At 35.3% G+C, this 13,670-nt stretch overlaps 1 protein-coding gene across 2 annotated transcripts in view; it reads left to right on the top strand.

Annotated features, from left to right (window-relative positions):
* LOC136041011 (sodium- and chloride-dependent glycine transporter 1-like) overlaps positions 1-13,670 on the top strand; it is a 76,100-nt gene that overhangs the window by 11,352 nt on the left and 51,078 nt on the right. Inside the window, exons 1-3 of one of the 2 annotated variants that reach the window (XM_065725522.1) lie at positions 98-234; positions 7,381-7,603; positions 9,246-9,377. In XM_065725522.1, coding sequence (XP_065581594.1) covers positions 211-234; positions 7,381-7,603; positions 9,246-9,377 — 379 coding nt within the window. In that variant the 5' untranslated portion in view covers positions 98-210. Of the gene's footprint in view, positions 1-97; positions 235-7,380; positions 7,604-9,245; positions 9,378-13,670 lie in introns of those variants that run through there. The other variant, XM_065725514.1, reaches the window with a different exon arrangement.

Below are 13,670 nucleotides of genomic sequence, written 5' to 3'. Positions count from 1 at the left end.
CTAATTCTAATTGGTTGAACTCTTTGAGCCCTCCTAGTTTCTGTCACGTGAACTTTTGGCATTGCGGTATCTCCTGTCAAACTGTTCCAAGAGCAATAAAAATAGAAATTCTATCCACTCCTCCAAATTCTTGCTTGTGGCATTAGTCCTGTCTGAGATCCATGCAAACGTACGCATTATTCTTGAAAAGTCGTCTCTTAGGGAGGAAAAATGGTTGTTCATATTGAGTTGAAGGTCTGTTTATTTTTTCTATTCTATGTGGTTTATTTAGTGTTTTTTCGCTGGGAAAAAGCTCAAAGGGTACAACGCTGCTGTCCTTAGTGTAAAGTGCTTTTGGCAGAAAACCCAGTTCAGTAATAGCATTACTGAGGCTATCTATCTTATCGAATTTATTTATCTAATTAAGGTTCATTTTATTTGATTTTGAGTTACTAATAAGTGAATTACCACTTCTTAGTAAAGAAACAAGGTTGAAAACATCACGTATGTATTTTATTGTAAGCACGGTAGACTTGTTTATGACTTGCGTGTATTGAATTTCTGAAAAGTAAAATCTCAGCAATTCCGACGCTTTTTCTCGACAAGATGCCCGAGTTTTGCTCTTTTTGTTCAGTTTATATCGAATTTTAGATAGGCTAGCTAATGATCTCTTGACCAATGGGGTTCTTGGTTGACAGTAAGCTGTAAGGAGATAGCATTCTTCGGGGTCTAAGAGTCAGTCAAGTAAGACTCGTTAACACTTTTTTTTTCTTTTTTTTTAAATCAGCTTAATTTGGTAAATGATCTTTGCCAAAAATTAATTTTTCAGAAATTTTGTCAATAAATTTTGAATCCAAGTTGTGATTTATTTTTGCCCCATACCATAATGTATTCCCACTATACACTTCCTACACTGTCGAAATTAATATCCCCATATATTTTAATATATAAATAAAGTTGAGTTTTTAGATTGCCCCGCCTATGTATTTCTAAAATCCTGCCTATCTCCCCTATGACAAATTTCTTATTATTAAAGACTAATATGTAATCTAAAAAGCCAATAGGAAGCTATGAAACCCGAAAGACCGTGAAGTTTTTGTTAGAACTTTCGAATTTTCCCGTCGAAACTAAAATTGAACCCTTTGTAGTTACACTCCGCTGAAGTCACTTTGGTTTTGAGACTGGTAGTTCGAAACCTAGCTATCATATTATGTTTGCAACCTAGTAAAGAGCAAACTAAGGCCCATAGTGACCGGTCGTTTAAAACACGCTTTTTGAAAAAAAACCTGCGTAGTGGAAAAAATGCAGAAATGGTAAATATCATAAGGTTTAGCTATATAGTGCCTTTAGTTCAAAAATCAATTTTCGAGGATCTTGAGAATGAGCATAAAACCCTCAAAAATGGCTACGAATCAAAATTAAAAATGTACCATTGTAATCAGCACTGTTGGAAACTCTAACCGCTGATGTGTTTTCTTTTTTCCGTTTTTCTTCCTGCGGGTGATAGAACGGAATTTAAAATACTCACCGCACCTTTTAAGGAATTAAAATAAAAAAAAAGAAGTTTTGTTTAACTGAAAGTAAGGAGTGACGCCAAAACTTCAAACGAACAGAAATATTCTGTATATGAAAGGGGCTGTCCTCTCCTCAAAGCTTCGCTCTTTATGCTAAAGTTTTATATTGTTTTAAAAAATAGAGTTGTGAGAAATTCTGTTCGTTTTAAGTTTTAATGTCGCTTCTTACTTTCAGTTAAAAAAAACCTGTTTTTTATTTAATTTCTGAATATTTTTGAATTAATGTAGGTTATGATTTTGGCTCACCGTACATGAATGATTCAAATGAAATTTGTATATTAATTTTTTTTTTGGCTAAATGGCTTTCTCAAAATTTTGATCATATGATTTTAAGAAAAAAGGAGTGGAGGAGGGGGCCTAGTTGCCCTCTAATATTTTTGGTTACTTAAAAAGGGCAATAGAACTTTTAATTTTATTTACGATTTTTATTTTTGTTAGTAATAAATTTACGTAACTTACGAATTAACTTACGCAACGAACTTCTATATTTTTATATTTTTATTAGGTATATTAGGGGATTCGCCCCTAGTCAATTCCTCGCTCTTTACGCCAAAGTTCGAATTTTGTTCTAACTAATTAAGAATGACCCCTTAATCACATAGACGGTTTAATTAGAATAAATAGCTCTGATGAAAATACTAAAAAATCTTTGCGTGAAGAGCGAGGTATTGACTAGGGGGCAAACCCCCTCATATACGTAATAATTTCTGTTTGTTTTAAATTTTGATGTTGCTCCTTACTTTCAGTTGAAAAACTTGTTTTTTTATTCAATTTTTGATCGTTTCTAAATAATGCTGGGAAACCCGGCGCCCCCTTCATAGCAATGTCCCTTCCCTCATGAAAACTTGCTCAATGCAAAGAGCATTTTTTTTTGGTTACTTATAAAGGGCACTAGAACTTTTTAATTTCCGTTTGAATGAGCCCATCCGCGATATTCTAGGACCACTAGAGCGATACGATCACCCCTGGGGAAAAAAATAAAATAAACACGCATCTGTGATCTTTCTTCTGGCAAAAAATACAAAATTCCTCATTTTTGCAGATAGGAGCTTGAAACCTCTGCAATACAGTTCTCTGATACACTGAATATGATAGCGTGATTTCCAGTAAGGTTCTATGACTTTTATGGGATTTAGATGAATTAACTTTTAACTTTTGATGAATTAGACTAAACTTGATGAAACATTTTATGCTTTGAAATCAGCATAAAAATTTGATTCTGTTAATGTATCTATTGGTATCAACATCCCTTTTTTTAGAGTTTCCGTTACTATTGTGCTGGGTCACTCCTTACTTACAGTTCGTTACAACGAACTGTTTGACAACAGTGATCATGCCACAGCAAAGTTGTGTTTTCTGCCAATTTTTTCTTTAGAACATCATTTTGTTTTGTCAAAAAGGGACCAGAATGCCGGGGAATACTGATTCCAGGATAGCCAATCGATTTTTCATGATCTGAAACCTTAAACAAGAGGTCTTGGCCCCCCTATCTCGTAAAACAAGGGAAATCGCTTTTTGTATGGATAGCAGTGGTTTCCCACCAAGACTTGACAGCTACTGCAAGATCGTAGAGAGACGTTCAATGATTCGTTTAGAAGCTCCTGCTCATATTTACGGTATTTTCATAAATTTGTCTTGATAAATCCATTGTAAAGTGCCACACGGTACCAAAAATGGCGCTTTGGTGCTGCTTCTGGAGAGGAAAGGCCGGGAAGTATAACAAGGGTACTATTGCAATATCCAGGGTCGAAAATCCTTAATTGGAAGTTTGAAGTGCCTCTCTTACTCCCCCTTCCAGCCTTGTTACTAAATGAAAACTGAGAAATGCATTAAAAACACAACAACCTAAAAGAAAAATATTTGTTTGTTTTCACTTCTAATGAAGTAACTGAATTTTTCGTTTACAGCTTCGCAAAGATACCGGTGATAATATAACCTTCGGACTCTTTACCTATGTGACAAAGTTGCACATATATCATGTGAAAGTTGGAGGAAGGTAGGAAGAAAAACCTATGTTTAATGCCCTATTTTAACAAAAAAATACTGTTGACTCTTTAGTTTCATCGCCCTAGTTAGACAAAAAAAAAATTCTAAGTTTATTGTCTATGTTTAAAAAAACTTAAAGGAACAGTCTAAAAAGTAAAGTTTTCTTATGGAAGTAAGGTGTGAAGTCGGAACTTAACACCAATAAAAATGGTTACTTCGCAGATTATGCAACAAGTATCTACAAAAATAGCTCGAAAAAACGTACTTTATAAGAACTATAATTGTATACTAAAAGCTATTGATACAATGACCGGTGAAAGATAGGTGTTAATCATTTTTTTCTACAAGATAATTATTGACTTTTCTGATTCTGAGAGAACATCCTTGTTTTCGCTTCGTTCTTGTGTTCTTAATAAAGCGAGTTTTCCAAATTCTAGAAGTATAGGGCGTATGTCATGACTACACATGTCATTTTATTTGGGCTAGTCTTGTAGATTATGTTGCATAACTGTTTTTGTTCGTTCTAAATTGCAGATGCGCTTTTCACTTCCTCAAGGAAAACTTTGGGAACTTGTCTATTAAACGTAACACATCCAAGAAGCATAGTTAAGTTAATCCTAATGAAATATACCAAAACAGGATGGTAATATAATACTTTAAATTCAAAATTATGGAAACTACGACAAAGAACTATGGAAAGCAGGTCGTGCAGAACGCATTATATTAAATACCTAACCCTTAACTACCTCTAAGTATTAAATATTTAATTAAAATATACCTACATCGTAGTTTTCTCACTCAAAATTAGCAAATCATAACCGCTTTCAGAGAGGCCAACCGGTTTTGTCAGATCTTTTGACAGTCTAATTCTTGAGCGTTTTCCGTTTAACAAACGAGTACTAAACTTATTTAAAATCAGTTTTGTATAGCATTGAGATGTCGCATATAGAAAAATAAGAGACGCCGGAGAAGTATCATTTCTCATATGGATTAACGTATGGAGCTATAGAAGTATTGATCACCCATTGTATGTACCTGGTTCAGAGCTCAATCCCCCCTTAACAAGCACTATTCTTTTAAGAACAAGTTCTTTTGTATTCCGACAATGATGTTTATTTGCTTCTAGAATAATCTCCGGAACTTGGTCATTGTTTGTCATCGTGATTGGAATATAATCATTACATGTTTTCTTTATCAGTTAATAGCTGCGGCGGCATCACCGTCATATTAAAAAAGAACAAACTATGTTCTGTAGCTTTGTAGCTTGGTAATTTACATCTTATCTTGCCTCAATTGATTGAAAAAAAAGATGAAACTCAGATGTGCTCAAAGTATTAATCTGGCTTATTGTCGATAAGCATGTTTGATTAGGATTCTTGACAAAGTTGCAAAGATAAACCTTCAAAAGCTAAATGAGAAAATATAGGATAGTTTGGATCAATGTTATTGATAGTGGCTTATGATCTATATCAATTCGTTTTTTAATGGTTTTCTCTCCCAATATCAAAATATTAGAAAATAATTAGAATGAAAAATCTATTCAGTATATTTTAGAACGATGCATTTTTTGGTTTGAACTTAGTCTGGGCATTTTTCAAAGCATCTTCTTAGAAATTCAACATTTTGTTGCTATTTTTTCCTATAAATTATATTCCATTTCGTTTTTGTGGCTTTTAATAGACTGTTGTTTATAGAAAATTTTATCTTGAGGGAAAAAAAACTTTAGTCCTCAAATTATTTTCGTTTAATGGGTATTTCACAATCTTCCTTTCCCTGTTATATTACATCACGTCATTTCCCAATACTTTGGATTTTACCCTTAGTTAAGCACAGTTAAATCGAAAAGATGTTTCAGGTTTTCACTGTCTAGAATTATCAAAAACCAAAAACCATAATTTAACCCTCAAACAGCTCTAGCAATCTTAAGCTGAACACCACACATTTCACTACTTAATTTATGACTACCAACTACTAACCCTTTATGATGAAATTGAACTGGGTTGGGGTGGCGAATGATTCCGACTGAATCTGCGAGAAAAAACAAAAGTATATTGCAACTTGTATTTTCTTGGGTAGATCTTTCCCTTGATTGGTCGAAAAATCTTGGAACAAGTTACTGTGTGATGATAACTTTTCAAGGTTGAGCAACGACCTCGTATGAAATTTGCTTTATTAGTGGTTTTTCGCGAAAGAGGGAATTTTGGATGTTGGGGAGCTGTGTGGTCGTACCTCAAGTGACCGGAAGTTCAATAAAGTTGTTGGAATCAAGTAGTTGCAGGCATCAAGTCATGGCTAATTGTAGAAAAAACCAAGACAGATAGTCCGAGTGAGTGAGAGACAAGTTTGGTAGCATAAGCCCTCAAACTCTGTGATTGGAAGCTGATTGGTGTCGTAAGGATAGACCTAAGTGAAGGGATACGGTTGACGGTGTTGGGGATGCCGGAATGGTTATAAACAGTGGACTACCATGTAAAAGAAATTATGTATCACGGATAAAGCAACAGACATGTGAAGTACTTTCTCCTGTAACACTACTGGTAGTTTCACTTGGGGGGCTTACTGGAGCCGGGGCCATTATTTTGGCATTCTTGTCTGCCGTCGGCTCCAAACGTGCAAAAAGTGTAATCCTCTACTAAATGATCAATAGTAACGCTGAATAAATAAATAAATATATACATGAAAGTTTATATTCTACTTTTAAATTTTTATCCCTCCCCCTACGATGAATTAACGTGCATTGGTCAGTATTTGTTGTTAGATTAACAATATAGCAATGACTTTTTCTGTCTTTTCAATGGCTGCAGGGTAATAATGTTCCTTATTTATATATATGACATAAATAGGGCAATGAACTAAGTTGGATTTTCCGCAAGCATTCTTTCCAACTTCTCACTGAGATTGTTGTTATCGCCTATCGCCTGTGGCATAAGATCGTGTTTATATGTACTTGGATTTGTTCCTATTTACCATGTGCTATTGTATACGAAACCATGAGGTTTTTTATTTTTAATCTATTGCGTAACACCATTACACTGTAAAATCCGTTAAGCCATCTATCCTGTTTTGTAAACTATTCTTTTGGACTTCTATTGTCTTTTTTTTATTGACTTGGTGAATAAGTAAAAGCAGTCCGTTTTCTTGAAACCTTTTGCTAATCTCTAATGCTCACCAAATAGGATAACTTATCCAAGCTACTTGAAGCTAGAAAGCTTTGCAAGTTGATTAAGCTCAGTTGCATCTTAGACTAAGATTATTTGCTATGTATAGCACAGATTATTGTTTCGATTTAGATCTGCTCTGTAAACACTTTCGGTTCTCTTTATGTTTTTGTATCTTTCTCTTTCTCTACCTGTCATTTTGTTTCTCTTACTTTTTCACCTTCTTCCTTGGACAAGATTTGCTTTTTGAATATTCCAACTAGGACATTCTAATTGTGTCAACACTGTAAATTAATTCCGTTTGACATGCATGTCTTGTCGTATAATTAACGTTTATGTTGCCTGTGAATGATTTGGTGTGCTATTTTTCTGCTGTCCTATGGTTTTAATTGACAAACGTAAGATGGCGAAGACAGTTTTATCCATCTACTGAATTACACTTTCAAATTTGCTTTGTGTTAAAAAAAATTTTATAAACAAAAGAAAATGCAAACATTTCCCCTTTCTTTAAGCAAATTATTACAGCTCTAGTTTTCAAAAAATCTCTGTCCGCTTAATAATAACCTCAGATGACGTTCTCCAATCGTTTTCGCAGTGAACATCAACCTAAAAAGGAATTATTTTATTTTTACAACTCCATAGGCCATTGTCGTTCTTTTCTCTAATTTGTCCTTGTTTTGCAGGAGACTCACATGTTTCCAGGAAACGATCTTAAGGTTAGAGGTCTTGTTCCCAATCGTCAACCAGATGCTATGGATAGAACCTATACCCCTGAAGTTGTTGATGAAAACAAAGAGAGGGGCAATTGGTCAAATAAAGTTGAATTTATGATGTCCTGTTTCTCTTATGCTGTCGGTCTTGGAACGATTTGGAGGTTCCCGTATCTTTGCTATCGGAATGGAGGTGGTAAGTGACATCCTCTTGTAGCTTTTGTTCAATGTCCTTGTCAAAATGTGTGGTTAGTAAAAAAAAAAAAGAAAAAAAAATCACTTTTTTTTGTTGGAAAAACCTAAGCTGTTGTTCAGCTTGATTTAAGACGACAAGGGAGAGAACAAGAAATTGTGTTCGGTAAGAATTTTTGTAAGCTTGCGCATGGTTAATATCATGGTCGTCACGCATGAGGGGGGGGGGGTATCCCACCCATGAATATATTCAGCTAGTAGGAAAAAAAAATCGAGTCTGTAAAATAGTGGTGCGAAGTGCCGCTTTTCTACCGGCTCATTTTTTTATTATAGTAGTTGAAGGGGCTAATGGAAACGAATGACAAATCAGTATGGAAGAAGATCAATTTCAGTTGGTAAAAGAAATGAAATAATCTTAATAGCAATATGATCCCCCAAACCAGTCAGCAAAACTCATTGCCCTCCCACCCCCCAACATTTGAAGTGACGTCTATGGTTACCATATTGTAACAGTTTTCAGATTTGAATCTCCCTCCCCTGTGTTTTACCAATAAAACTGTATTTGGATAACATGTCGTAATTCCGCTGTGTTTTCTTCTTATTTTCAATCAATGATAATCAACTACTCTAAAACCAGCAAAAAGATAATTTGTTTGCCTTTAGTTCGGATCGTTCAGTGTTCTCTGTGATTTTTGACATGCTCTCAACTTCGTGACTGCCAAGTATTTGACCTTTGGTCATATATTCATTGATAGTGTGTCTTAGAAAGTCATGTTACATTTTAAAAGTCTATTTTTTAGTTTTCACGAAGAAAATTGACCCCAACCTAAATCTTTTTTAAAGCTATATGTTGCTGTAATTTGACCTTGTGCTATTTCTATCCCACAGGTCCTTCAGAGGTCAACTCTGCCCTCCAATTGTCCAATCTCCTGGGTTAGTTGGTATATTTTTGAAACAACGAATACTTTAAAGCGATGGCTCTGGTAGCTTTTTTTTTTTTCTCGGGCTACGAATGCGAGACTCAGGTGTTATCCTGGTAGCTACTGTCTTGGAAGGTTTTTCTTCCACTGTTATAATCTGATCTTAAACATTGTTTTTTTACTCTTTTACCCATCCTAGGACCCTGTGGACCAGCTCATACCTGAATACCGCGATCTTCCTGTTTCAAAATAATGAATTATTTTAGACAGTCAGACATTTTCGTTAGAGTTGGCACGTTGACCCATGAAAATAAATAAACAAAATTATTAGTTCAATTTGACAATGCTTTTCGTCTTTAATAACTTAAACTTTAACAACCGGTTGCTTTCTAAAGATAAATACACCATCATACAGAGTTAATTTAAGTCGTTTGGTTCTTTTTTTTTTAACTTTTTTGCCAATTTATCTGCCCTTGTTTTTTTTTTCATGTCGGCTAACACTAGAATCGGCCCAACTGCAGTTCTTTATGTAAACAAATTCAACCCCTGTTTTCACTATTTTTAGTGAAAAATATGATTGTTTAAGTTCCAACTTGATCAGTTCAAGCAGTCGTCTCATTTTTACTATTCTTGGTACTTCGGGATGGTTAAACCTGAGAAGACATTGTGTTTGAGGTTAATTCTAATATTTATAGGTCTTAAAGTATCTTTAAATTCCTGTTTCAGGTGCTTTTTTGATTCCGTACATTATCATGTATCTACTCGCCGGATTACCCTTGTTTTTCATGGAGCTTGCTTTTGGACAATATGCCAGTGAAGGACCTATTACAATATGGAAAATTTGTCCTCTCTTCCAAGGTAAGAAACTAGAATACCTTTTAGAAAGTCAAAAATGTCTTTAAAAAAGATTGCAAATATCATCGAGGAAGAATATTTTCATATTGTCACAAACCTGAAAGAGAGAAATAAAACTAGATAAAATAGCCAATATTCTTTGGCCAAGATCCGCTTTTCTGTAGAGCCTCGAAGATCTTCCAATTTTTATTCTAATTAAATTATGTTTCTTAATTATGTCTAATCTAATTAATTATCTTTTTCTATGTTAATTGAAACGTATTGTCTCAAATTTTTAAGCATTACAGTAAGTAATTCACTGCATTAAGTGGATGACCAATAAAACTATTAAGCGCGATTTCAAGTGTTGCACCGAATGCTGTAAATATTGCGGGGAGGTAAGGTATCCGAGATGTTTAGACTTAGAAATATTTCCCATATTTTCCTGTATCTTCTTATTATTATTCCTTAGGTTATGATCAAGTCCCATCCCACTTTGAGTCCCTCCTCGAAATAGGGTTTCTTGTGTGTACATGCATGTTCACAGAAGTTCAGAGCCGGTAAAATCAGAAAAGCTTTCAAGCTTATTAGGAAATATAAATAGATGACATGCTGTATTCTTAAGCTGTTTTCTCATTTGCACCCATTGCTTTTAGTTGATTTCAGATCTCTATTGACGCCTGTCTGAAATCCAAAAGACTTTTAGAAAAAAAGCGACTTGCACCATGTTGGTTTAGTATGTAACGAGCTGAGATGACATTAAGAGTTGAAAATCAGTTTAGGAGTTGAGACTTAGGAGTTGAGACATCACTAAGAATAAACTATAAATTCTATGTTTCTTGCCCTCTATATTCCATTCAGTTCCATCAATTCATTGGTTGGCTGCAACCACTCAGCCAAAAGCTTGAATTTTTATAATATTCACTATAAAATAGGGAAAAAATGAAGAAATAGAAAACAAAAATAATCGTCGAGCAAATGTAGTTAAATCAATTACTCGGTAATCTGTAACATTTGTTTATATTTTTTCTAAAAAAAAGCTTTCGACAGGTATGCTTTTCAAGTTTATTCTTCAATTTTTGTGGCAATTGGTATTTACCAAGTGACATATAGCGAACGCAATTTCTGTCGGTCTATCTGTCTGTCTGTCTGTCGGTCCCCGTTTTGCTAGTTCGGGCACTTCCAGATAAGCTAGGACGATAAAATTTGGCAGGTGTATCAGAGACCAGACCAGATTAAATTAGAAATAGCCTCTTCCCCGATTCGACCATCTGGGGGGGAGGAGCGTGCGAACGAGATAGTTGAGAAGAATTTTATTTGCCGATAAAGCAAATGATTGTTCTTGTTTAGTGTGGTTGCTGGTCTAGGGGTATGATAGTCGCTTAGGGTGCCAGAGGTCTCAGGTTAGAATCCCGGACCACCCCAATTTTTATATGAAGAAGATCCGAAACTAGGTACGTGATCAATACAGCTATCGCTGAAAGTTTGTAGGTCTACCTGCACCTTCAGAAACGAATGCGCTACCGCACGGCATCACTGCTTCTAAAACTCGAGGTTCAATATGCCTATAGTTTTCCAATGATTCTAAATCAATTTACTATCTCAGAGTTTTCACACAATAGTATTTTGGACAACTTTTGGCTAGAATTGTTGTTTTGCACCACATAATGACTGAAACACTGCTTTGCTGTGGGACAGTCTTTATGGCTAAAATAAATGTCTCGGTTAGCCGTTTCTTTTTTAGGACTACCTGCACTTTTTAAAGTTGAAAGCGTACGACATTACTGTCATTGAAACTCGAGGCTCAATATGCGTATATTTTTTCGATAATTCTAAATCTATTGACTATCGTAAAATTTTAACAGAATAGCTTTTTGTTGTTCTTTTGGCTAGAATTGATGTTTTGCACCACAAAACGCTGAAAACTTTGCTTTGCTCTTGGACGGTATTTTTGACTAAATAAATATTAGCCTAAGGCTCTATCTGCGTATAGATGTTGGATAATTCTAAATCAATGAGTTTTCTGGGTGTTTTTACACAATAGCTTTTTCGCCTTCTTTTGGCTAGAATTGTTGTTTTGCATCACAAAATGGCTGAAAACACCGCTTTGCTATGGGGCAGTCTTTTTGGCTAACATAATTGTCTTTGTTAACCGTTATTTTGTAGGACTACCTCCATGTTTAGAAACGAATGTGCTACCGTACGGCATTAGTGCTTCTGAAACTTAAGGCTCAATATACCTATAGTTTTTCAACAATTCTAAATCAAGTGACTATCTCAGAATTTTCACGCAATAGCATTTTGGACTTCTTTTCGCTAGAATTGTTGCTTGCACCACAAAGTGACTGAAAACGCCGCTTGGCTGTGCGACAGTATTTTGGGCTACAATAAATGTCTATATTAGCCATTTATTTTGTAGGACTACTTGCACCTTTTAAAGTCGAATGTGCCACCGTACGGCATTACTGCCTCTTAAACTCGAGCTTCAATATGCGCATGGAGTTTTGATAAATTTAATTCAATTTACTGTCTCAGAACATTCACACAATAGCATTTTGGCCTTCTTTAGGCTAGAATTGTTGTTTTGCACATCAAAATTGCTGAAAACATCACTTTGTTGTGGGACAGTCTTTTTAGCGAAAATAATTGGCTATGTTAACCTGATGGTTTTTCAAATAATGCTGGCAAATCTGGCTCGCCCACAAAGAAAATTCCCTTCCCTCACAGTAAACTCCATGGAAAGTTACTCCCAGATAAAATAAACCCCCCTCGTGTAAAATTCCCTCTGGTCAATGCCATCCTCGCTGAAAATTCACCCGCTGTAAACTTACTTGTGGATGATTCAGCCTGAAAAAATTCTCCTTGGAAGACTTTGATTTAAGAAAGTCCTAAATTTCTATAAAAAATTCCGATCGTTCTGGAAATTCCTCCTACATGAACATTTTTTCCTGGAAGCTGAAAATTTACCCATGAGACTACCCTCAAAATATCTCCACATGCAAAGTCGAGTTGGCAAAGAGAAAGTAATACAAATAAAAAAAATTGTATAGGAATTCTTTCAAACCCCCATGTGTAAAATTTTTCCTGGATAGGTCATCCTCAGAAATTTCTCTCCCTCCGGAAAATACCAACCCCAAGCACAACCCCCAAATAAAATATCAGTATACTTCCCAATAACAAATACTATACGCAAGCAATGGGAAAATGTCATAACTTACAGACCTTTCCCCATATACTTTGGGGGTTATGTTACCCCTAAAGACACATGATAGGAGGATTTTGGGGAAAAGGAGGGCTAGTTGCCTTCCAATCTTTTTGGTCACTTAAAAAGAGCATTAGAACTTTTAATCTTGTTTCAAATGAGCCTTCTCTCGATGTTGTAGGACCGCCATTGGCTCGATACGATCACCCCTGGCAAAAACAAACAAAAAAACAACAATAAACACGTTTTCAGCAGGGCGATAATGCTTACTAGAGGGTGCCGTGTGTTAGCCATTGGGTGTCACATAGAATAAGACAACAGGGTCTCTCAAACTCTGTAAAGCTCTTTTAAAAGATACAAGAATTATTTACTTAACATAAATCTTCACTTTATAATGAGAGCTAAGTAAAGACGTTGATGTTTGAACAACGAAGAAAAAGTACAATCAATATTTCAAAACGTGGTTTTGCTCGTTCAAGATTGCCCTTAATATAAGTGTAAAATCCTGTGTAGGGAAAGGAAAAGAAAAGACTTTGATCATACATGAAGGTGTACTATATTCTAGCCATAATGATACTCTCGGTTTTATTCCATGTCTGATTGCACATTAAAGTTCCAATAGAGTAGAAGACTACTACTAAAAACTGCGCTAAGAGCGACCCGCAATATTATCTGATAGCACTCTCTAAAGCACTACATAACAAACAGGTGCATACCAAATTTAAGCAATTTCTAGTAATAAATTTTCCCCTCTGTGTGTCAACTATTGCAGCCATTTGAGAATATGCAATCCATTTAATGATTCTAGTATGTGCGAGCAGGTGGTTCTCCTTGCGTGCAATAGGTTACCTTGTAAAAAGCATTAGCCGAATCAAAAGGTTAGAAAGACCTTCATGGTCCGGGTGACCAAGGAACAGTTCCATTGTGAGGGAAACCCTGTCGAATCCTAGTGTGGGCAAAAATCTCAGCTAATAAATGTTCCCTGAGAAAGAAAAGAAAACGCATTGAAAGAAAATGAATTCTCTTAAAGTAATATGTAACATCCCTCGTGTACATCGTCATTACGTAACACCAAGGTGTGCGCTGCCATTGTCACACAAGATTGCGTCATATCC

The sequence above is a fragment of the Artemia franciscana genome, chromosome 2, assembly GCF_032884065.1.
Source record: "Artemia franciscana chromosome 2, ASM3288406v1, whole genome shotgun sequence".
In the NCBI taxonomy this organism is placed as follows: domain Eukaryota; kingdom Metazoa; phylum Arthropoda; class Branchiopoda; order Anostraca; family Artemiidae; genus Artemia; species Artemia franciscana.
Note: the sequence above shows the minus strand (reverse complement) of the source record. Positions and strands in the feature narration are given on the sequence as shown.